The following is a 26,857-nucleotide window of genomic DNA, read 5'->3' as shown; positions in this document are numbered from 1 at the left end:
TAGGTCACCACTCCTCCCTTATCACTGCTTCATACATCTATCCCTTTGTCACAAAGCTACACAAAAAGGCGCTTGGCTCTAAAGAGTCACGACATGGCATGGCACGACTAGAAAGGCTGTTCAAGGAAGCTAGATATATGTGGACACATCTGCATAACACAGTCTGTACATTTTTGGCAGATTATTGAAAGGTACCTCTTCTTGAGGTGAGAAAGTCACATATTGGAACAGATGTTCTAAGCCTTAAAAACAAGTGATCAAATGGAGAGTTATAAACCTCCATCCAACTAGCTCCTGTCCTTTTTAAAACTCAGCCTGTAACATGTCAGTTAGGAGCTGACTGGCTGGTACTTTATCAATCTCCACTTTCTCTCCATCCTCCATCATGACAGAAGATATTCGTTATTGCACATTACCTTTTTCTCCCACTCATTCTTTAGTGTGTCTGAACTCTGGTCACACAACTTCTTAAGCTCCAGGATCTGGGCTTCCTTGGTCTCACGGATAAGCTGGGACTCTCGCAGAAGGGTTTGAACTGTTGTCAAATTAATTCATACAAAGCAGCATTCAGTAAAAAGACACAAGAGAAAAAGCAGGATCAAGTCAGAGACCAACTGGAGAAACATGCAAGTAATGGCAGGCAGAGACATAATATCGTGAATGCAAAGAATTTGCTATTAAACAATTAAACCCCTTTCATATTGCAAATAATTACCAGGTACAAGCCGGTTTACATTTCCCATAAAATCCCTAATGACCCGGAAATGAAATGATAATATGATGAACTACTCTAATATATTTCTGGGTTGTTATATATCTATATTATGAATTTTACTATGATTTTATTATATGATATTGTTTATGACTCTGTCTCCGGGTCTATGGTGATTTTTTTAGTTTTTTTATTGAATTTGAAGGAGTGAATCAATTTAACATGCAAATGAACCCACTAGCATTCTGGGTATAAATAGGTGGACCAGCACAACACCTAGACACCTTGAAAAAGCCGACTGAGATAAGTGAAACGCGTGGTGTGTTTTAGGACTTTTTTGCTACAAGAACTTTGCCATCCATTCCACCTGCTGATTCTTCTGAACAAATCGACCCAATATTGAAGACTTCCCTGTCGATACAACCTGGATGTTAGCCCGCCTACTAGTTGAGGAAGTGTGGACTTGGTATTAAATACATCTCCAGCCACAGGACAATACCTCCAGCAGACCCCAGGATGACAAAATTATACACAGGACTACCTCTACAAGGAGACGTTCAATCAAGTTCAGTGCAGGGTATAATCCAATACAGTTCTGATCAATTATTATTGCATCAGGTCCTGAATTCTGTGATTTTATATCCATTATTCATTTTTATTTTATTATTTTACCTCTATTACTTTTTTGTGCAATTAAAATTATATGCTAATTGATTCACTCGGTGAAGTATTATTTATTTTATTTTTTGCACTGCTTTGTACTTGTTTCTGTTGTTTTATATTCTATCAGGGAGCTGACTACTCCCTTAAAGCAGCTGCTTTTGATTAAGCACACTCATCATTAGCGCTCCATAAACTGACTTTCCATAAGTCAGTTTCTGTTTCTTCTTAGTAAAGTGAAGATACCTGTAAATGCAGACACTTGGGAATAAAATATGAGCACTAGAATATTTAGTTAAAATCAACATATGAACATTACAGTATGGATCATTAGGTCACCAGCATGTTGGTCGACAGTCATTGGATCGACATGAGTCTAGTCCGACAGCGTCATTAGGCCGACATGGGTAAGGGGACAGTCAAAATGTTGACATGGGGGTATTCACATTTTTTTTTTGTTACACAGTCGATATGGACACTGAAATGTAGCAACGTGTCTCCAGGGAATGGCTCGCTACACTCACCATGATTCGGCACAGTGCCTTGCTACGCTCAGCACACATTTATTCCCCGCCACGCCCTAGTGGATGGTAGGGCATGAAATACTGCATGTTGGCACATGTTGGCTCCAAAAAAAAGGGACAAAAAAAAACCATGTCGACCTAATGACCCTGTCGACCTAACCCATGTCAACCTAGACTCATGTTAACCTTCCTGCATGTTGACCTACTGACTGTTGGCCAACATGCTAGTGACCCAATGACCGTATCCCGAACATTAATGTTATAGTCCCAGGTTGTATCTGTACAGATAAATTAGGGATACAGCATTATATCATGGAGTTCTGTAACAATTTCATTGTGAGGGCTGTAGTCCAACAATATTTTTATGTTCTACATCATCACACTTCCAAATCAAACCTCTACAGTTTATACTTCCTCTGAAAACTCAACCCTTTAAATAGATCATAGGTATCTCATATCCTCACTGTAGGTCATACCATACTTCACAACTTTAAAACTTCACAGGTCGAGACCAAAAAGAGGACGTGGCGTTGCAATCAGGGATGTGGTTTTGCCGCAATGGTGTGCTTGCGTTCCCCACACCTGTTTTTAACACTGTGGGGGCATGGCCAGTGCTTCGTGAGCTGCTGGCATGTTTCCAGCCCTTGTGTAGGCACGAAGAGACGAAGCGTGCATGCGCTCAACATCTATTCACCGAGTGATAGGGGGCCACCAAACTGTACCCCACCACCACCCAAAGTGGGACACTGCTGCTTGCGGGTGGGAAAGCAGGACAGTCCCAAATGATGGGACTGTCTCGTGAAAATCAGGACATTTGGGTGGTATGGTTATACTCACTCCTCTATTTTCCTTTTAGCCATTCCATTTGCTTTAAGTATTCACTTTTTTGCTGATAAGCACCGATGCACCTTTAAAATCATCTATAATGCAAGTCATACCTTTTTTTTCAAGCTTCCTAATTGTCTCCTCAGATTCCTCCTGTTTGTTTCTGTACAGAGCCTTTAATTCCTCGATTTCATTGTTCTTTCGGTCCAGAATCTGAAGAAAAACATTGCATTTACCTCCTGTACTATAAAACACCAAAAAGTTGGCAAAATCGCCAAATTTAGGAGGGAGAATGATTAATATACTGTACTCCATGTAATAAATTACAGAGATAAGAACATGGATGCATAGACAGTTTATAGATAGCAGAGGAATTGCTAACACACAACGCTAAAGATGGACACGTAAGTATAGTGCACATGTATGACGATCAATCGTTCAATATGGCAACATTTCGAACCAAGGGGGTAATTAAATTCTCATCCATTGAATGTAGGATTAGGATTAAGTGTCTGAAGCTATTTAATCACTTGCGTGGTGTGGTTGACACCTAAAGGATTTCTGCTCGCATTCTCCAGAGCAGTGGTCAAGGAAGTGGGGTAAATCACCCCAAATGGGGTAAAAATGAAATTCCTGGGAGTAATGGACAATCGCACTACCGAGACACAGCTGGGCATGCATATGATTCTATATGCATTTCCGGCTGAGTCTCGGCAGCACGACCGTCCATTACCTCCAGGAATTTCATTACAATGCATATAGAATCTATCTTTATCTATCTATATATATATATATATATATATATATAGATTCTACATGCATGACTGGCTGTTTGTTTTACAGAACTGTAGTGTACAAGGACCTGACGAAGTAGAGTGCATCAAGCCCTTGTGTATAACACGCTTCCCTGTGTGATGCCCCGAGCCCCGCCTCTAAGTCCGCCCGCTTCTTCGGTAGGGTTGACTAGCCACATCGGCAGCGCGCAGTCTGCGGCACCAAGTTTCGTTGCCTGGTTATAGGCTCCTGTCAAGGTATACCCACAGACTGTCACTATATCATATTGAAAAACTGACACTAATAGTTGCCACAGACAGCCTGGCAGCCATTGATGATGATGATGATTATTATTACTAACATGTATGGCTGTGAGAGGTACAAATTTTACACAAACCTATACACGGTAATCATCATCATCATCATCAATGGCTGCCAGGCTGTGTACCATACTAGCAGGATACATCATCAATTTCGGGGGGTACAGTGTGTATTACATTTATTTGATTTCCTTCTTTTCAAATGAAGGGGGAAACATCTGCAGACCAGCCCAATAAAGGAACATGCAGTCCCAATGTCTTATTAGCAGAACTGTGGTCCTTCTTTTAAACTGGCAGCTCCCTTCTGAAACACCCGGATTCGTGGGTGAGATTACTCTAGAAGAAGAAACAACAGGGGTGCTCCATAGTGCATTATCAAATGTAAAACTCTTTATTCACAAAAGGTTGTTCAAGATGTAAAAACAATGGGTCATGTATCCTTGGTGGCGGTTAACACAACCGCAATGATATCCAGTGTGAATCTCTGTGAACCTCACAGAACGACGAAACGGTTACACTCCAGACAGCAAGACGACGCTAGGCCACACCCCTTGCGCGTTTCGTCCTCAAGGACTGTCAGTGAGCCCTCTGATGACGAAATGCATAAGGGGTGTGGCCTAGTGTAGAGATTCACGCTGGATATCATTGCGGTTGTGTTAACCGCCAGCAAGGGTATGTGACCCAGTGTTTTTACATTGTGAACAACCTTTTGTGAATAAAGTTTGATAATGCATTATAACTATATATATATATATTTATATATATATATATATATATATATGGCAACCCGCATTATAGCAAAACAAAAAAATGTACATTAAAAAAAGCAAACCATAACATGTGAACAAGCGCATAATTATAATACATAACACCACAGAGATAAAATACAATGGCCATGGTATAATAATAATCAAGGCACACTACTCATAAGGAAGTTATCACCCCTTTGCTCAATACATAACCTGCTTTGCAATACATAGTGCTCAGATATTATTACGCCTAGCAACTAATGTATATCAAAACACTCCAATAAGATAATAGTAGTGCATCGTCCCAATACCACATGCCTATCACGCTATCAGTAATCACATAAACACATTGACAATTATATCAGCATATTTAGACCAGTAGCCTCATTTAGGCCTTTAGGGCTAACTGTATCTAGCCTCATAATCCAATAGGCTTCCCTCTGTAATAAACGAAGACTCCTATCACCCCCACGAAGTGGGGCCGGTACATGATCTATCATGCGATATCGGATTGACGCGACACTGTGTCGAGCCAGTGCAAAGTGTCGCGCCACCGGTTGCTCACTTTTGCCGTATTAATAGCGGCCTTAATCGCCGAGCGATGTGCCGCCATGCGCTCTTTAAAGGCGCGTTCAGTTTTACCGATGTAAGTTAAGCCACAAGGGCACACAATCTGATATATTGTAAATTTTGTGTTACAAGTTATACAGTATATATATATATATATAACCCTGACTACTGCTCCAGAGGGTGCAAGTAGAAATCCGTAGGACTAACCACAGGACTAGTCATGGTTCTGCGGCATGTGGCAAAAGCATCACATCTAGGCCCTGGCATTAATTGTGGTAAGGTACATTCCTGGTTAAGCCCCCGGGCTTAATGTAGTCAACTGAAAAGCCTGATGCAATTTACCCCGCAGCTACATCGTCACAATTAGAACTGAATACCCTCCAAAGGGATTCTGGAATAATCATACAAGTCAATCAACAGTATTGTTTCTTTGTAAGGCACCACATTGCTCGCAATTGCTGGATAGTCACAATAACAAAATTACAAATCATAGCATCTAGAGTCAACTTTTTTGTGAGCTGAATGAATCCTATAGACCAGGGGTCCTCAAACAATTTTGCTCTGGGACCACATCATACGATAAAAATAATTACAGGACCCCAGCAATTTACTGCAGAAGGTCATCACATCACATGTGTAGTCAGCAGATGGCACATTCATGGAGTCCAACATGGAGTCCAAAATAACAGACAATTCAACAGATTTTCCAGACTCCTTGAATTACTGACTGAAATTACAAAAGTCATCAGCCTGATGGTCAGCAACATGGAGTCGTGACTCCATGCTGAGAAGATCCTAGACCTACTTTAGTGTCAGGACCCAGTTTGGGAACTGCTCCTATAGACCAAGTTGGTCCTCAGGACCCCACATAGTACATAAATTGAAGTGAAATAAATAGCTCCACCTGTGGATCTTTTAAAGTGTGTCAGTCAGTAATGAGTGCACCTGTCGGGTGACCTGGAAAACATGAACTGTGTGGGGTCCTGAGGACCTAGTTTGAGAACCACTGCTATTGACTGTAAGCTTGATGCATGTATCCGAGACTGCGGTATCTGTTAATACCCAGTCTTGTTATCATGGTATTTGTCACAAAGTGTAAATGGAATATGCAGCCTACGTTATTGAATGTTAATTATACTCATGATGTATCACAGGGACATGTCACTACTATCCACAGAGCTGGAGTATACTGTAGCTGGTGACAGAAAGAATTGCAGATGTATTTATATTTATCATTTTATATGCATAAGGTTCATTTGCAGGCAACCAATTTATTTTTTATTAAAGTAAACTGTAGAGCCATATGGCTACAAATATACAGTATGTACACAAAAGTTTATCTAGATATTCTTGTCTTTAAAACCCTTGCCTGGGATAAGACAGAAGTTCTCATATAACTCTCTGCAGGTAGCATCCCATGACTCTGCATTCATAGAAGAATCACTTTCAAGCTCAGAGGCTTCTACCCACCTGACCAAATATTAACATCCGCTAGCAGAGCCTTTGATGTGTCACTACGTGGTGTCAACTGTGTGGAGGCAGCCAGGCCTATATTAAGCTCACTCATCTGTTACTGCAAGATACTAATGGTATTAATATCTACTTTAATAGGTTACAAAGACATAATTGAAATTTGTATACAGGAAATGTGGGGGCTGGGTTAAAACTAAAATAAACTATATAAAGTATCTTTTTGACACTTTTATTATTAACAGTTTCTTATATAGCGCACACATATTCCACGGCGCTTTACAGGGATTATTTTGAACATTCACATCATTCCCTGCCCCAGTGGAGCTTACAGTCTATATTCCCTACCACATGTACACGCACACAGATATTCTAGGGTTAATTTTGTGGGGAGCCAATTAGCCTACCAGTATATTTTTGAATTGTGGGAGGAGACCAGAGTAACCGGAGGAAACCCAAGTACAGGGAGAATATACAAACTCTGCACAGTTGATAACAATTACACCATCCGTACCGCCCACACTATCATTCATAACCGTGAAAATCTATGGAATCTCAATGCATTATCCTATGAAGCTTATGTTTGTCAGATGGCGTTGTGTTTAGCAGTTAGTAACCATACACAATAATGATATTATCCATATTTAAATGAAGAGCCATGTGCCCCCAACATTGGATAGATCATGGCCTTGGTTGAAAAAAGAAAAAAAAAAAGAGTACTGTATATACTTCTCGCTGCCATATTAAAACCCTGTGTACAGTTCTCATGCAGTTACACTACACCATTATGTACGCCCATTACTGTCACATTACAACATTGTGTACATATATGCATTACAGCTGTAAAATGTAAGCTACTCAGTCATACTACATCACTGTATACACTATAACAGTGGTTCCCAACCCTGGTCCTCAAGTACCCCCAACAGTGCACTTTTCCAGGTCACCCAGCAGGTGCACAGATTATTCAGGCACCTTTTAAAAGATCTACAGGTGGAGCTAATTATGTCACTTGTGATTCTGCGTGGAGACCTGAAAAACGTGCACTGTTGGGGTACTTGAGGACCAGGGTTGGGAACCACTGCACTATAACATTGTGAATATCTATTTTACAGTCACAATCCAGCTCTAATACACCTCTCCCACCTTCTGTACATCAGCATCATGTTTCTGCTGCATCTTCAGCTTCTCTTCGTGAAATCTTGCCTCCATGCCCTTGATTTTCATGTCCATCTACAAAAGCAGAGAACAGTTACAAGGTGGCACCACAGGGTAACCACACCGAGGACAGCATTGTTTGGAAGATCTACTAGAGGACCACCAGGTGTGCCACAACTTTTTTGGTTATGGAGGTCAGGATATCATTGATTCATTAATTTGGCCACCCCTAAATTGCTTAACGTAACTCCTGATTGGCAGCTGGACTTACCCACCACACCAACTATCTGATAACAAGGATATCTATCTACAGTATTACATATCCTGTCGTGTTAATGCTAGGGAATACCCCTACCTTTCAGCATCTGGGAATTATTATGGAACTTATCTATGCCGAATCACTCCAAAGTGACAAATCACCACAGGTGTGCTTGTGCAGCATGCACAGCAATAAGACTCAGGGCCAGGTGAACTAATCTTTAAAAGTGATAAAATGGAGAGTGATAACCAACCAATCAGCTCCTGTCTGACATTTTTTCAAACACAGCCTGTAACATGGCAGTTAGGAGCTGATTGCCTGGCTCTTGATCATTCTCCATTTTATCACTGTTAAAGCTTTGTGCATCTGGACCTCAATCAGGCACACTATAAATGTGTCATATCAAATTAATCAACACAGTCCTCTTGTGCGTCCTAGTCACATTTCCTGGTAAAAAAAAAAAAGTAATGCTTGAGGATAGCTGACTTGCACGGGACCTGGATGCTCCCTCACTTCAGGCATTGTGCATTGCATAGTGTATTGAGGTTAGATTTATGAGGACATGTCTGTATTCTGGAACCAGAAGGAGGACGGTCAGTTAAGAATCTGAAGGATCATTATGGATTTCAACAACTGACTGGTTCAGGTCTCCACCTTTGCCCAATATACTGTAATGGAAACGACAAAAACAATGGCAGTAACCAATGGAACAGTAGCTAAATTGTTATTCCTCTGACTAATGTATCAAGTTGTTCACAATACCCGTTTGTGTTGCGAATAAACAATAAATAATAATAAAAGAACAATATTATAAAATATTTAAAATATTTAGCATACATTATTTAGATAATGCAGTGATTATATGCTCCCTTAAATAGGATGTTGGAGTCCTTAGCCTTAGAATATCCCATCGATTCATGATGGACTGGATGAAAACATCACTCCAAAAGGAGAAACTAACTGCAAAGTTTTGTGATACACGGATGCCGTATGTCCAAACCCTGTCACGCCCTTTAAAGGTCGCCCTTCAAAACTCTCTCTCAAGCACCTCTTGGTAACTTCTAGAATCGCTAAGCAATGACCCTCCTTTCTAATACTTAAATACTATTGTTTGTTTTGTTTAAGCCCTACCTGCTTTGTCATTGTCTATACTATACCATCAATTGTTATTATAATCTTATTGTAAACATTGATCGCATTATCTTTGTCTTGTATTGATGATTTTCCTTTTAATAAAAAAACATTTTGAAATAAGATGTTGGAACTGGATAGAGTCTGCAAAGTTATTATTAATTAAAAATTATTAAGGGCTATAAAAAAATCTGTATTGTACAAATACCATACAAACTTAATTTTTCTGCACATGTGGAACAGTCATGTAATTATTTGTGATTGTAAATATGATACAAATAATTTCCCAAGCAAAAGAAATGTTCAAATACAAATATATTGTTATTACTTTAGTACATAGTATTTGGAGTATATAGCTTTATTTGCCAAAAAGCAGAGAATACTGCAGTACTGTTCTCACAATTAAATTCAACATAGAAAAAAGCTTGAATCCCGAAACACCCCGTCAATTGATGTCAAAACTGCCGTCTTGCCAAAAAGAAAGCAGTTTTCGTCATGAATAGATCGGAAGGAGTTCCGATCTATTCAATGCTAGCTTTTTTTTTCGGCAGGTCAAAATGTTCCAGGTGGATTGATGGAATACCCACTAATCCACCTGCTTTTGACGGAAACAGAGCCAAAACCAAAAAGTTTTGGCCATGTTTCCGGCAAACTCAATCCAACATGAAAAGATATTGGATTGAGGCAGAAAAGGCGGCGCGGGGTGAGCAGCAGCAGCTTACACAGCGCTATCCTACTGTCCGTTGCCTCCCGTACCCACCTGCCGCACTCACCTGTCCCGCTACCTCCCGGGCAATCGTGCTTGCCTCCCACCGCTGCGCTTACCCGGTCGATGGTCTAGCCGGGTGAGCATCAATCAGCATCCAAATCCGACATCCAGATTTGGCCGCTGCATTAAATAATGGATGCCAGATCCATTTCATCAAAAGAATCTCAGTGGACCCGGCATCAGTTGAATATATACCATAATCTTAATAGATATGATGTTGTGTCTTCCATACTATCATGAATATGTTGACTTATATCTTCAACTACAATTTTAAGCTATTTTGTTTGAAATCTAGTCTGCTCTTAAGAACTAGCAAATTCAAGGTTTTTCCTGGTAAGGAACCATTTTAAAGATGAATGCCTGTACAAAAAATTATGCACCTACTTCAGACATTACCATTTAGTATCCATATAAAATGTCCCAATAATTTCCATAAAAAAATATTATTAACAACATTGTCACATCTCTAGGATCTCTAACGACATTGTGCCCATACAGATCAACACCAGCACTAGACAGCCGGACCTATCAACCATATATTGTATGCAAAACAAATACATAGAGTCCTCCTACCCCTTCTGTGTCACTCCTGTCTGTCTTCCCGTCCCCTTTAGAATGTAAGAAGGTCTCATGAGCAGGGCCCTCTTTCCTCATGTGCTTATTTTAGTATATATATTACCGTTCAAAAGTTTGGGGTCACCCAGACAATTTAATGTTTAACATGAAAGCCAACTTCTAATAATTTTGCAACTAATGAAATTTGCAACTCATGTAACGAAGACACATCCCCTTGCATGCCACCGCTGCAGGAGAAATCTTTTCTCTTGCCTTCACAAATAAAAGTCAGTCTGAACTGACTGTTATTTGCGGGCGCTGTAAATAAGACAGGGTGGGAGGCTGACGTCATGTGACAACAGCCGCCCGCCCGCATACCCATGGGAACACCTAGCATTTTTATGGGGATGCCCATTAAACATTGTGCGTCCCCATGGCCCAGCACCGTAAACACCCCTCCCTCCCCACTGCAAATGGCCCGGCGAGTGTGTAACTTTTAGAAACCAGACTTTTGCAGCTAGTGTAGTCATTTACCACATTAACAATGTATAAAGTCTATTTCTGACTAATTTAATGCTATCTTCATTGAAAAAAAAACAGTGCTTTTCTTTGAAAAATAAGGACGTTTCTATATTTAATAATTGCTTCAGTGCCCTGTCCCATGATGCAATTGTCTTTATTTACTATTTACTTGTCCTAAATCGTCTTTTACTGTTAAGGTACATACACACTGTACAATTGTGTTGACTAATTTCGTTCATTTCAGCCATTCTGAAGAAATTGGTCATAATATCTTTCAGTGTGACTGGAACGAACGACAAATGATGATGCGCATACCCGCAAGTTGCTCATCAAGATTGTTCATCAACTGTGCATGCAGCTCAATTTGGATATCTTTCAAAAAGAGCCTATAAACTGTAGCTAGATCTTTCGTCTTTCGTCAACATCTTTAGTCCAGGACACTGGGTTCAAGGTAAATGTCTTTCAATGAAAATGGTCAAATAAATTGTACAGTGTGTATGTACTTAATTTGCGTTTTGCTCATTTATGTATTGTTTGGCGCTGTGGAACCCTTGTGGCACCATATATATAAATGATGATAAATACAGAATATTAGCCCTTATAAAGGGAGAGGGATTCACTTTAATTACATTGCCACAGAAAATTTAGAGCATAGCTTCTCCCTGGCCAAGGAAGTGCAGCGATGGGTCAGAGAAACATCTGGCACCTCCATACAGTGCAACTGCAATAAATTCCATAAGAAGCCTACCCACTTTAGCCTAACAGCATAGGGTCATCTGTCCTGTCAGGGTGAATAGAGAAACCCTGTCCATTGGTGATATATTTGTGCCAGCTATGCTATTTCATAGGTGAGGTAAAGGGGGTTGGGTTAGTAGAATTTGCTGTTTTCCCAATTAAAGTTGAACAGTACTTTAGCCTGCACATTGGCCAATGCAAGGTGCTGTGAGTCCTTTCAGTTTTGGGCTAGGGCAGTAAAAGCTGATATAGTAATATGGGGGGTGGGGAGGGGGGGAGTAACAAGCTATTTCAGGATTGAATGTGAGGGACCCTTTTGTCATTTAAAATAATAAAAAGTCTTAATTTTCATTCTTGAGATGGAAACTCTCGTTTTCTGCCCCAACCATAATGTCAGATACCACTAGTGGCAGGCTGGTGCTCCTGCATTATATGGAGAGGGACAGATATACAAAAACTGAAAGGATAGACCATTGAATACATTAACGTATGGTATAAGGTAATAGCTATTAGGTTTATGCTAGCATGTTTAGAAAATAAGTTTTCCTAATATTGCTCATTTTACCATATCTATTGCATTATAAATAAAATGTATTTATTCTACTAGGTTACCAATCGGAAGTTCTATCTGAAACAAAACAGGGAAATTGGCATGGCTACAGTAAAACCATATGCGTAAACACAATACATCATCATTTACTGGAAATTATCCATGTCACTGGAATACTAAACATTCATAAAGGAGTAAATAAAACATTGTGTGAGAGCAGTGGTAATATAAAGACCCTCCCTGCGTCTGTATCAGAGACATGCCTGTCTATTACAGAGCAGCGATACAAATGTATTTATTATTACTTGGGACAATTACATCACAGGGTCCAGGCAGAAGAGTGCAAGGTCCAAGCGTCCTCTCTACAGCTCCCATGTCTAAAGAAGAATGAACAGAACAGCTGACGTGCAGATTTCTTTGTGAAATTTATAGCGGTTTAAATATTTCCAGAATGCCTGAGTCAATACATTGCAGGGACACAGATAACCACTTCAAAGGCACCTTTTCGCAAACCCACTCATTTTTCAAGCAGCGAACCAAGGAGCAGGATGTAGGGGATTTCATAGCCATGGAGGATGCTCTATTTAGAAATATGTGCTTTAATGCTCCAAAGCCTAAACAGTAGCTCACATTTTGTGATAAAGGGGTAAGGGCTTCACACACTTGCTAGTATAATATCCCTAAATGCTAACCTCAGTTGGTAAAAAATAATAAATAAAATGTCTTCAAATAACTGCTGTGCCATTTTCATACAGCTTTCTAGACTGTAATGATGGATTTCACCTTCGCATCATTGAACTTCTACATTTAAATAAGCAGACATAGCACGTCAAGTTGGTATTACAAAATATACAGTAGCTTGTGCTTTATCAACATTTATTGATCAACATTTATTTATATAACGGTAGCATAATAAACAGCTCTAAGAAACTGTAACAAAATTGGACTGGGTATTAACAGAGACCTTCTGGATGCGTGGTAATAGGGCAGAATACAATGAAGTGTTTAAGATTGTTGATCAGGAATTAAATGGTGAATGAACTGGGTTTAGTGATGAACACAGTTCATACAGCAAACGCAGTTGCTGCGCAAAAATATTAATTAGGAGTTCTATGAAAAAAAGATATTTTCTGCTGACTTTGATCCGCTGCTGCGCCTGCAGATGCAGCATCAATTCATCTACAGAAACGGTCATCAGAGTAACCATCAGAGTAACCTCAGATTCTTCAAAGTTGACAAAGCGAAACAGTAGTAGGAGGAGGAAGATTAATCTAACCACTGTATTTAAAACAGATAGGAGTAATGGGGCTATAATATGGCAGTTAGGAGGTGATTGTCTGGGCGTTTATCTCTCTTTATCACCCTTGCTTTTATCTATTTTTAAGGCTTAATAATCTGCCCCAAATTCTGGTGAGTGGAAAGCCAATAAGAAGACAAACTGCAATAGTAAAAAGGGGAGGTAAGTACTGAATGTATTAGAGTTTCTACTGCAACATACTATATGTGACACGTATCATTTGGAAACCTTTACTAAATATATGTAATGTAACACAAATTTGATAAAGAACTAGTGTTCATTCTAGCACCCGCCATATTTGAAAACCAATGCAGTTCCTCTTCCCTGCCTGGGGTGTCACTGTCTGCTGTGGTTTTTCTAGCACAGGTCTGGTTTGCATATCAGTGCTGATATAAAGACCAAACTGTGTTAGAAGCACTACAGCAGACAGCGACACCCCAGGCAGGCAAGAGGAACTGCATGAGTTTTCAAATATGGCGGGTGCTAGAATGAACACTAAAGAACGGATGCGAGTTCTGTACCAAGGATGACACCTAGGCAGAAATATTAAAAAGTTGGTTGTCTTTTAGTGTTGTCCACAGACAGAGAGACAACAGGAAGGCAGCTTCTGTTAATAGGTGAGATTACTATTTATAGCCAGTTATTATGCACATATTATGCAGTTCTTTACAGATAATGTATTTCTTTTTTTGAGGGGGGGGGGGGGGGGGGGCGCAATAAACTTACCAGTATAATTTGTAAGGAAGCTTTACAGAATATCAACAAGATATTTAAGAGAGCGCACTAGCCACACTAATTTGTGCTAAAATAACAGTTTTATTTATATGTACTGCAAATTGGTGCTCACAATCAAAAACATTAAAAATACATAAAATAATATGATACCATAGGGACAATACAATCTCAATTTAAATTGAATTTCTGGTGCCTAGGCAATGCAGAATTTGCACCTCATATAATCAAATGTCCACTGATAGCACTAGGTAGTGGTGTCCAGGTCTCAAATTTCTCTCTGTACCACACGGATGATAATTGAATAGTGTGTATTGAACAAACCAATTGTAGCAATGGTTGTATCAATAATTGGATAATTTATGTTTCCAGTTCACCAGAGATGTTATAACTGCCTGGTATAACTCAAAGTCAGTTTAAATTTCCAGATGACACAAACAATTGCTGTATATATATTTTAATCAGGTGTCGCACTGTAGTAGAACTAACATTTTGTCCAAGGGACTTTTGCAGTTTTTAAGCGAAAAATGCAGGAGGCAGCAGCCCCGGAGCTTACCGGGTCCCGATGTTAGTGTAGTGTTATTAGATGAGAATCTTCAGACTTACACCTGTGGGATTGGTCTCCTCCTGCTGTTTGTGCTGTTTAGCCCGTATTGTCGTATGTCACACTCGTAGTACAGACAGAGTGTGGCTGGAGCAGTGTCCGGCTTTCAGAACGATGTGACCGTCCTCAGCAACGCGGTCATTAGAAGGGAAGCAGCAATGTCTAATATGCTGTCACATTGCTCCTTCCCATCTAATGACCGCATTGCTGAGGACGGTCACATCAGGGACGGGCTCCTTTCGGAGCCCTGTCCCCTTAAAATTGCTACATTGCCCCGATATGATCGCAATTTGCAATGCGATCCTGGGCGGTAATATTCCGCCCAGATCGCATTGTAAATGCGATCATGATAAATGTGCCCCTCAGACTATATTTTACCAAAAAATGGAGATACTGGTGCAGTATCTCCATTTTTTGGTAAAATAAGGCAGAGTTTGCCAAAGCTGGTACAATGATATATAGTGGTGGTCCTGAAAGGTGGGAGCATGTAACACCTTTCTTAATTGTAGGTTAGAGGTAGATCTCTGTCTATTATCCCATGTTCCTTTTCTAGTTGAATGAGATCCAATATCTGCTATTCTTATTAGCTCAGAAATTCTCTCAGACGACAGATCTGTTATGGCAATATTTGGAAAAGCTGTGTTTGTTCTTAAGTCGGCAAGTCCTCACTTTACCAGATTTATAGTCCATTAGATATCTATGAATTTTTTTGCATTTATTATCAATTGTATCTTGTTCAAATTTGAGAAGTCTACATGACACAAACATTAGGAGGAGACCCACCTATTGTCCTATAAAATCTTATCTTCTAAACTTGGTAGAGAAAGGAGGAGAGCCAGGTGTGGAAAAATTGATTGTCTTTATCATTTTGTAACGGTCAATATTTTAGACCGACTTTATTTTATTGTATTAAGCTATACTATGTAAAATTATGACTACTGAAACATTGGTTTTCAACATTAATATTTTTCTTTGTTAAATTTTATATGCATATGCTTTGAACATCACTTTGCTTCAATAAAAAAAAAAAATTGATAAGTCTCTCCATAACCTGGGTGTCTCTTTCTTTATATTCTCTTGATTGACTAAGGGGTTCAAGCTTAGTTTTAAGAGACTATTTCGGTTTCCAGTTCCATAGTTTTTTACTGGTCTCTTCTTTTCATTTAAAGGGCCAATGTATTTTATTTGTGTTACCGTATTTGCCGGCGTATAAGACAACTTTTTTCCCCTGAAAAACATGCCTCCAAGTGGGAGGGTCGTCTTATACTTCAGTTGGGATAAACATAGCTGCCCATAGTGGCCTCCCAATGCCCGCCCACCTCATTCTACATACCATCCGGTATCCGCCGCGGTGGGTCATCAGCGTGGCTGCGGAGGGCATCAGCAGTGAGACAGGGGTGCCAGCCTTTTCGGCGTGACCGCCCCATTCTGCTCGGCGGGAAGCAGCGGTGCTCCTGCCCGCCCCTTGTCTACGCAGAGCTCGCACATGCGCACTTGCGCCGGTCACAGGAAGATGCAGGGGCGGGCCAGAGGCGCTGCTGTCGTACAATGGTGACAGTGACAGGTACTGTAATGGCACTAATACGAATGGCACTAATGTAATACCGGTATAATTAGGGAAGCCAATCCCGGGGCATTTTTTCAATCCCGGGATTCGGGATTAAAAAATGCTCAATCCCGGGATTCCCGGGATCCCGGGATTGGCTTTCCTAATAAAAAAACGCCCTGGCCGCCCCGCATTTACTTACATTTGCAGGGGCGGCCGGCGGCCGGGTTGATGGGTGGGAGCCGGGATGCCGGGTGGGCAGCTTCATCCGGCCGGCGGCAGGGTGGGAGCCGGGATACCGGGTGGGCCGCTTCCTACTTCGGGAGCCGGGTTGCTGGGTCGGCTGGCTAGCTGGCTAGGTGGGCGGGCGGGCGACTTCATAATGCGGAGTTGCTTGCTTGCTTGCTGGGTGGGCTGGCTAGGTGGACGGGCGGCTTCATCTCTGCCTGCCTGCCTGCGCAGCGTGACCTCTCGTCACGCTGAGAGGTCACGCTGCGCAGGGTTGCTCTGCCGGGTATGGGAGTATCCGGGCAGCGGCTGAGCGAGTGCTCAGACGCTGCCCGGCATTAGACTGCGCATGCGCAGTCTAATCCCGAAAATCCCGGGATTGGAAACTCCAATCCCGGGATTGAAATCCCGGCGTTTTGGGGGCCAAATCCCGGGATCCCGCCAATCCCGATCCCGGGATTGGCCACCCTAGGTATAATACAGTATAATATAAATTAACATGTTGAAATCAAATCTGATGTTGTTTTACGTTTTATTTGGTGTGTGGAAGGTGTGCGGATGAGGGGGTAGTCTTATACGGCGAGTATATAACAAACTCTATATTTTGAGTGGAAATGTTGGGGGGTCGTCTTATACACTGGCAAATACGGTACATGTGGGGACCAGTGTGATTGTTTTTTTATATGGGGGAAAATAGGTTTGTTTTTTTTCCTGTGGGGGCCAATGTGTTCTGCCCTGTGGGGATCTCATGGTGTGCCTTGGCAATTTTAAAATCTTATTTAGTGTGCCGCAAGGTAAAAAGGTTGAAAATCACTGATCTAACCAATGTTCGGTCTCAGTCTTCATAAAATCTTCAGGATCCTAAGGTTGTTCAGTTTGTTTCCCAATTTTACGGCCATCTAAGGTAGAATGTGATACTCCTGAACAAACACATGGAAAGGGCTCAACAACATCAAAAAACATAGTTATGACGTCACGGCAGTCAACAGGTCCTTTACACCGGGAGACAAGGTGCTAGTGCCTACTACATGAAGTAAAAACTAGGCTCAATGGCGATTGCCCTTACGAGATTATAGAGGAGGTGGGACCGGTCAATTACAAGAATTGATGGGAGGGTAGAAGGAGGGAAGTACAAATCTACCATAAAACCTGGAAAATGCCAGCCACCCTTTTTTGGTAGCAAAACAATGTTCCAGAATGCCAGATATCAATTGAAGTCACACTTAGGCCTCATTCTAATTGAGTCGCTCTCCTGCACGTTCACACAGGGGAGCGATCTTTTGAGACTGCACATGCACATAAGCATTTATGCACATGCAATGGTTCTGTGCTCACGTCCTGACCTATTATTTCTTCTGGAGAGAGAAACAACGGAGTTCTAGCAGAGAATGGGCTGAATTCTCTAAGCTTCAAAAGTGATAAAATGGAGAGTGATAAATAGCCAGTCAATCAGCTCTTACCTACCATGTCACAGACTGTGTTTGAAAGATGTCAGACAGGAGCTGATTGGCTGGCTGTTTATCACTCTCCATTTTATCACTTTTGAAGCTTAGAGAATCTGGCCCAATATCTGGTGCGGTACTGTCCCACCAGATATGGAGTGGGGAGCTTACAGCCAAGTTTCATCTCCAACATGAATCAGGTACTCCCGGGTACCTCTTAAGTCATTCTTATTTTTAATATAAAATCCTCCCCCAGCTAATAAAATAGATTTTTAAGGTGCCTCCTCTACCCAACTTGGTGTAAATTGATCAAACACCCCCCTTCGTATACCGTGCCTCTCATCTTATTGCAAAGAATAAGAAAGCATGGGGCAGCGGGGCTCCCCTTGCTGCAGCTGATCTTTCAGCATAGATGTGCTGGAGAGTGCAACTACGTTCCCCATCCAGCACTTTTAGTTCCACATGCGCAATGGAATGCTGCTCACTAGACATTTTGGATGCCAATTTCTTGAGTGATGTGGAAGGTCCCAGTGTGGCACTGCAGAAAAAGGAAGTGCAGAACTGATTTTTTTCCATACAGATGGGGGGGGACAGTCGGACTTGCCGGCTGTATGTGAGGCAACCATGCCAGGTAATGAACTTATGGCTGCGGTCGCATCAAATACAGAAGTGTCAGGCAAGTGTTTAAAATAATACTTGTGTGCAGGTGACGTAAACTATCAATAAAAAAAATTGGAACAAATGACAGTAAAACGGTCACTGAAAACATTTTAGACTTTTAAAAAAAATCCATAACTTCCACATTTAAATGTCTAAATCCAGCTACTGTATTTTAAACCCCCAAAAATATCCATCTTTCTAAAGGAGGATAGGAGAATGCAACTGGGAAGTCAGGAAATGTACCTCTTTCTTATGTAAGCGAAACAGAGCTCTTTCATCAGGATAATCGGCGCTTCTTCCCAGGCGTGCTTCTGGAGAAGTCTGTGGAAACAAAAGTTATATTCCACATGCAATCAAACTTATTTCCTATGTTTACAGGATCTACCATGAGCAAAAGTTTTATAGATCTCACAAATGATCTTATGTCCCAGCGTGCAAATGGGTTTTCTTTGTGTTATAAATGATAGGCTACACCTGATCATCAACCCACAGATACATATTTCCAAGTGTATAAAAGCCCCATACACTAGGGTACATGTCTTTAACCTGTGGCCCTCCAGATGTTGTAGAACTACATGTCCCAGCATGCCCTGACAGTTTTGGCATGCTCTTATAGCAAAAAGTGTGGCAATGCATGTTGGAACATGTAGTTTCACAACATCTGGAGGGCCACAGATTGAAGACCCATGCACTAGGGTAATTCACATGCAGTTTGGGCTATTTCATGAAATTGCAGCAAACAATCCCATGAAAAGTGTCTAAATTGATGTGACCAACAGCAAGTCTGTAGTTGTCATGACGGCATCAATCCAGAGTCTGCGAGTCACATTGACTGCAAAATCTGTTGGATTGCTTCTGATATATGCCATCCTGCTGCCTGGGAAGATCCCAAGTGGCACCAGGGGGGGTTGCGGGCGACTCAGAGGGGAAAAAGTCACCCTATTATATGCCCAGCTTAAATTAACATTGTAACATTATTCATATTTCTAAGCATACATTTGCATGCATTTATGTACAGATGTACCATCCTTTAACTATTTTAAAGTAAAAAAAATATAATATTGCATTAAAGGAATCATAACATGTTCGCCCCCAGAATGGGTGGGTAGGAGGTGGAAGCAGGGAAACATTGAGTGTTTTATGGGCGCGCATAGAAACGCCGGGCATACTCCAGCAAACACAGGCGTATCAATGCCTCCTACTTTAAGGACAACATTGATAACATCCGAGATGAAATGGTATGCTCTTCCACAACCCCTAACGCACTGAGCACTCAAATGAAAAGGAAGTATCCACACTTCTTATTCTCCTACTCCACTACCTCTCCACTCTATCCTATATCTGCTCAAGTCATTAAAACTCTATACACTGTAGTTATCCCAACCTTAACTAAAATCTGCAATCTTTCTCTTGCTACTGGTACTTTTCCATCTCTGTTCAAACATGTAATGATTACATTCTGAAAAAACACAATTCTGAACCTAACTCTCTTTCTAATTACCGTCCTATCTCTCAGCTCCCATGCCTCTTCAAGCTACTGGAAAGACTTGTCTACTCTCGCCTCACACACTTTCGTTCCCAACACTCCACTGAGAAAGCACTGACTAAAGTGGTGAATGATCTGGTAACTGCAAAGTCTAAAGGCCATTACTCACTACTTATTCTTCTAGATCTATCTGCTGTGTTTGATATTGTTGATCACACTCTTCTCATACAAACACTGCACTCCCTAGGTCTTAATGATACAGCCCTTTCCTGGTTCTCATTTTACCTATCTGATCGCTCTTTCAGTGTTCGCTTCTCTGACTCTACCTCCTTTTCACTACCTCTGTCAGTCGGCGTTCAGCAAGGCTCAGTTTTAGGTCCTCTGCTTTTCTCAATCTATACTTCATCTCTTGGCAAACTAATCAGCTCTTTCAGATTTCAGTATCTCTTGTATGCGGACGATACTCGAATCTAGCTATCAACCCCAGAGTTGTCACCAGTGGTCTTGGGCCGAGTCTCTGAATGCCTCTCTGCCATCTCATCCTGGATGTCTTCTCGCCACCTCAAACTAAATACTTCCAAAGTGGAATTATTTATATTCCCACCGGCCAAGAACAGTTACCATCCTGATATCTCCATAATGGCTGAAAGCTCGTCAATCTACCCTACCCGACAAGCTAGTTGCCTAGAGGCCATCCTCGACTCTCAACTGTCCTTTGTTCCCCATGTTCAATCGGTCTCCAAATCATGTTACATACATCTAAAAAACCTCTCCAAAATACGACCCTATCTCACACAAGACACTACGAAGGGGGACATTCGATCACCGGCGAGCATCTCCCATCAGGGCCCTATTCAATGCTGTCTTCCCCAACAGCATTGAGCAAAGTATCTCGGCAGAACGAGCCCGACAGCATAAGCTGTCGGGCTCGTTCTGCCAAGAACGGCCGGGAAGTGGCGAGCTGCCGGATGCAGCTCGCCTCTTCCCGGCCACAACTTGTGGCCACGCCCTCTTCTCGCTCCCCGGCAGGCGGGACATTGAATCCCGCCTGCATGTTCTCGGTCAAGCAGACCGAGAACGGGATTGGGTCACATCGGTCAAGCAAGCTCGACTGCCGTGACCCTCACATTGAAAACCCCCCTAAATCTCTTATCCATGCACTCATTATATCCTGTATTGATTATTGCAATAGTCTTCTAACTGGTATTCCCAAGAACAGACTCTAGCCACTGCAATCCATTTTAAATGCTGCTGCTAGGCTGATCTTCCTAGCAAGATGCTCATCATCTGTTGATCCGCTCTCCCAATCCCTTCATTGGTTGCCTGTATTTTACTGTATTCAATATAAAATACTTCTACTTACATATAAAGCTATTAACCATACTGCACCAGCATACATCTCTTTACTTATCACAAAATATCTCCCATCTCGACCACTCTGCTCTGCACAAGATCTGTGCCTGTCTTCTGCACGAATCACTAGCTCCCATTCACTTTTACAGGACTTTCCTAGGGCTGCTCCCACCCTATGGAATGCCCTTCCACGCACAATAAGACTCTCTACTAGCCTCCAAACTTTCAAGCGTTCCCTAAAAACTCACCACTTCAGGCAATCCTTTTTAAGTACCACACGCATAACCCTCTGAGGCACTTATGTATTATATAGCTTCCCTTCTGGATCTGCAACTTGGTGGGACTGCTATGCTATTACTGATGCCTGTCCTTATGTTTCCCTCCTATGTCCCTATAGATTGTAAGATTGCAGCAGGGCTCTCCTACCTCCAAGTCCATCTGTTGTTACTAGGTTTGTTTTATCACTGTCTACAATTGTGAAGCGCAACGGAATCTGCTGCGCTATAGAAGAAACGGTAAATAAATAAATAAATCAAATAATATCTTTATATGTCTGTGTATAATTTAAATCTAAAAATAATCTCTGAAAATTATGTTACAGAAACAAGTAAAAAAAAAATTCAATACTGAAGATTAATACATACCGGAGATAGAGGCAATGGCTTTTCCCTCAGATATCTTGGTTTCTCTATCTATTGAGAAAACACACATGCAATGATTAACCAGAAGCATAATTCTCTATACTGCCTGCCAATACGTTTTTTCTCCCAATAAGTTTCAATTTTCCAGATCTCCTCACAGAAACAAGTAAAGTATTTAGCTTCACCTGTGGATCTTTTTAAAATGTGTTCGCCAATAATGAGTGCACCTGTGTATCTGTGAGGTAAGCAGGAAAACGTGAACTGTTGGTGTCTCTCGTGGACTGGAGTTGGCTACCCCTGTTTTAGTCCAACCATTTCTGTTTTTCAACGTGTTTTGAGATGAAATCTATTTATCAAGGCATGCCTTTTTTGCACTACTGTTAGTTTTGGGTCACCCTTGTCCTAAGCTATTGCTGCCCTCCCAACAGCACTACAGATATTTGTATATTAATATATATTATTTACCGTGCAATAAATTGTTTAAACACTTTCATATAAGCATTATGTAAAAAACCTTTATAGGATCAACTCTACTGATAATATTGGGATTATCGGTATGCATTTTGAAGTTCAAAAAGTCACAGATTCCCGAACTCATGGGGTAGTACGGACGTGTAATGGTTAGCATTACTGCCTCACAGCACTGAGGTTATGGGTTCGATTCCCACCATGGCCCTAACTGTGCAGAGTTTGTATATTCTCCCCGTACTTGCGTGGGTTTCCTCCGGTACTCCGGTTTCCTCCCGCAATCCAAAAATATACTGGTAGGCTAATTGGCTCCCAACAAAATTAACCCTACAATGTCTGTGTGCATGTGGTAGGGAACATAGATTGTAAGCTCCACTGGGGCAGGGACTGATGTGAATGTTCAAATATTCTCTGTAAAGCACTGCGGAATATGTGTGCGCTATATAAGAAACTGTTAATAAATAAATAATAAACTCATAGAAATGTAGAATTTGATGGCAGATCAGAAAATCATATTCTAGCAACAGTATCATTGCATCATAGGCATAATCTGATTGGTTGCTATGGGCTAAATCCCCACTTTTCACTTCTAAAAGCTGTAGTAAATCTACCCCCTGGGTTCAGATTTTGGCTTAAAGTTTGGGGTGTTAGGGTTGTGTGGGCTTTGGGTGTTAGGGTTTAAGAGGAAGAGTAAGGGAGGGATAGGGTTAGGGAAGAGGTAAATATACTTATCTGGACCCTATTGGGAGTCACTCCTATGAGATGCCGATGTTAGTATTCTGATTGCTAACATCCCCACCACTGTTCATCTATATGAATTCTGTCTGAAATATCCTTAGGTTTTTTTAATAAATGTATCATTGGTGCTAAATTGTAGGACCATGTCTATCCTGGCGAAAGAGATATGTAGGAGATGCACAAGTACTTGAATTATCTGCAGATTCCCTGCTCTTCAAATATCCTTCATTACTCCGACTTGTCAGTGGGGAGTGATCTTACAATCTATCCAAGTCTTTATCAAGCACATTGCTAAATAGAAGATTGTACAAAAAAAAAAAAAAAGGAAGATCAGAGCCAAACCCAATCTCCTACGTCTTTCCTAGAAAACTACTAACGTTCACAGGGCAGTAGGGAGTAAATAATGTAATTACCACTAAACAGGGGACTTTAAGTCATGGATTTCAATGCAGCTATAAAACCGTTTAAAGGACAGTCACTGCAAATCTGTCTACCCCATCTGTCATCCCTGTCTGCACCTCCCCTTTAAAATGTAAGCTCTCACAAGCAGGGCCCTCTTCCTTCATGTGCCTTTCCTTCTCTAAAATAAATAATCTTCTATGGCACAAAAGCCTGTGGTTATTTGCCATACTTATATCAGTGATATCTGCTAATGCAGCTATGATTATGTGGGATGCGGTCAATATGCCGGCAGTCGGAATCCCGATGGATGACATACAGACACAAGAATCCCGCCCGCTACAATGCTGGCACTTTGTCACTCTGTGGGTGTCCATGACACCCATAGAGGGATAATAAAATAGTGTGCCGAGCGTGGCAAGCGCAGCGAACCTGCAAAGGGGGACGATCCACGCCCCTCCCTTGTCGGCAATTCGGCGGTCGGGATTTCGGTATCGGGAATAACCACTTCTGAGGTATCGGGATCTACCACTTGTGGGGTCAGTACTGGACATTACCAATGTGGTTTTATTTTAGATTTAATTTAATTTCAAGTGATTTTTTATTGTATAAACTGCGAGATTTATGTGTCTATTAATTTATGTTTTCTGATTTTTTATAATTACATATTTGATCACCACAGTGCGTTTTCTCAATTAATTTTGACTGTATTCTAGGCTCCATGTTGAAGACCATCAGCTGACATGTCTGCTCAAATAGGTTACCTGCAAACTTTGACATTCTGACCTTCGCACTTGATAACATGATCAAGGTATGCACAGGTGCTTCCTGAGATAATTGAAGCTGCGACTTGTAGCCAATCACAGACAAGCATGGAGGATATAAATCAAGCACCCAGCACTATCAAATCGCCATTAATCAACCTTTATCAACTGTTCAGTTCCCTATGTGCTTGTCTCCAGTGTCAAAGTTCCTAAGCTCCAGGCTATCCAGCCTTCCAGCGTTGTCTCTAACTGTGACCTGCTGCTCTAGACCTGTTGTTGGTTAACTCATCATCTGCCAGATTGCTTCCCAGCTAATCATATCTCAGCGGTTGAGTCGCTTCCAGCCATTACCAGCTGAGGTCCCCCCTGGCTCCCAGGCCAGCTACATGTTACCCACCATTGGCTCTTAGGCCAAGTACCCACCATTGTGCCAAGTTAGAGACTAACACATCTGTGTCCTGATAGTCGACACTCCTCTCCAGCTACCATGCCGTTGACAACCGTCACCGGCTCCCAGGCCGAAGAATACACTATTGGTTCCCTGACCGAAAGTGCCCTCCATTGGCTCCTAGGCCAACGTAACCTCCTGGCTCCCATGCAATACACACTCTCCAGTGGCTCTCAGGCCAACCTACCCATCACTGGCTCCCAAATTAGCATCTACCCTCCGGCTCTCAGGCCGTCAACTACTCACTTTTAGCTCCCAGGTCCCAAGTCTGCATCTACCCTCCGGCTCTCAGGCCATCAACTACTCGTCTACGGCTCTCAGGTCAGCATCTACCCTCCGGCTCCCAGGCTGTCGACTATCATCACCTGCTCCCAGGCCGATTACTGTCACCCTCAGTTCTCAGACTGACACCCACTGAACTTTGCATATATAGTAGTCTTGTAATTTCTCAGAGTCTCCAGTATACATTCCCTAGTGCATGCTCTTACCAGCCAGCAAAGCCCAGAGGACCAGGGGAGGGGGCTGCAAAATGCTCTTCGGGCGCAGCTAAGTCCAAAGCTCCTTGCGGGGCTCCCTGGTGAAAACCACTGGCGAGTTAGAATCCGTGGCCCTGTTCCTGGTCTCCACCAACCCTCTGATCCAGCTGCTCCTTAGTGTACCAGTGTATGTATTCATACTTCAACAAATCATCAAGTCTCTAGTTTCCAGCGCCCTCCACTGTCCCACCCAGGTCACAGCCGGAAACACAGAACCCAGATGCCTGATTCCACCGAGCCCGAAGCGTGGAGAGCGCAGCAAGCCCCGCGAAGGGACGCAGATGACTTCACATATATTCCGCGTCTCCTTGCCACACTTCGGGCTCAGGCAGATGACTTCACATATATTCCGCGTCCCCTTGCCACACTACATAAAATCAACTCTACGCCGACGTGGATAGTGGGGGTATGAAAAGGTCGGAGGACGCATACTGCTGTGCTCGCCACGCTTCGGGTTGGCGTTGATAGTGGGGTGGCGTTAACAATGGGGGGCATTTAACATAGTCATTACCCATCAGGGTGGGTATACAATTAAAAATCGGGTCTGGGGGGGCATTTAACATGGGAATAAGCCCAAATCGGGCATGATCGCATCGCATGCCATTATAATGCCATGCGATGCAACGCGATATTAAAATTGTATGCTCATGCCCGGGGAAAGGCTCAAATCGGGTCTCATCACATACCTTAATTAGTGGCATGCGATGCGATGGGCGTCGTCATATTACACAAGTACCTTACCTTTTTCCCCCTCAGTTCAAAATCTCACTACCCCACTGATGAAGTTTAAGTGCATCTCATCATATTTATGCCAAATTTAAAGCAGTTATTATTATTGCAGGTCAATTATCCATTATACGGATAGCCGAAATATTCCGAAAACCGTAGGTTTTCAGAATCTCTCGGGGATTTTTATTATCTCAGGGGTTTTACATACTCAACGTGCCCCCTGGCAGTACCCCAATGTCTACCGGGTTCACCTTTAGAAGCATCCCTGTCAGAAGTATGCACTGTCAGCTTTGTGTGGCTGATATCATGATGTCACCCACAAAAAGCATCCTTGGGACCAGCTATATCTCTGAAGATGAACCCGACAGGCGCTGTGGATGTCGGGTACCAGGTGAGTATGTATAAAAAAAAGTCCAAAAATCCGGAATAATCCTGGTCTGGACCATTTCGGATAAGGGATACTCGACTTGTATTACATTACTAATGCAACCAATCAGAAGTAA

General features: G+C 42.0%; 1 protein-coding gene across 5 annotated transcripts in view; it reads right to left on the bottom strand.

The window, feature by feature from the left end:
* CEP112 (centrosomal protein 112) overlaps nt 1-26,857 on the bottom strand; it is a 404,486-nt gene that overhangs the window by 326,991 nt on the left and 50,638 nt on the right. For all 5 annotated transcript variants that reach the window (XR_014444546.1, XM_083148204.1, XM_083148203.1 and 2 more), the window contains exons 7-11: nt 22,276-22,323; nt 19,036-19,113; nt 7,751-7,837; nt 2,835-2,934; nt 417-535 (exon numbers count right to left, since the gene is read on the bottom strand). Coding sequence is in view for 4 of the 5 variants with exons in the window: in XM_083148204.1 (XP_083004330.1) it covers nt 417-535; nt 2,835-2,934; nt 7,751-7,837; nt 19,036-19,113; nt 22,276-22,323 (432 nt within the window). In the remaining variant the exon portion in view is untranslated. The remainder of the gene's footprint in view (nt 1-416; nt 536-2,834; nt 2,935-7,750; nt 7,838-19,035; nt 19,114-22,275; nt 22,324-26,857) is intronic.

The sequence above is a fragment of the Crinia signifera genome, chromosome 6 (assembly GCF_055691185.1).
Source record: "Crinia signifera chromosome 6, ASM5569118v1, whole genome shotgun sequence".
Taxonomy (NCBI): Eukaryota; Metazoa; Chordata; class Amphibia; order Anura; family Myobatrachidae; genus Crinia; species Crinia signifera.
The sequence above is the reverse complement of the archived record's forward strand: the minus strand, read 5'-3'. Positions and strand labels throughout refer to the sequence as shown.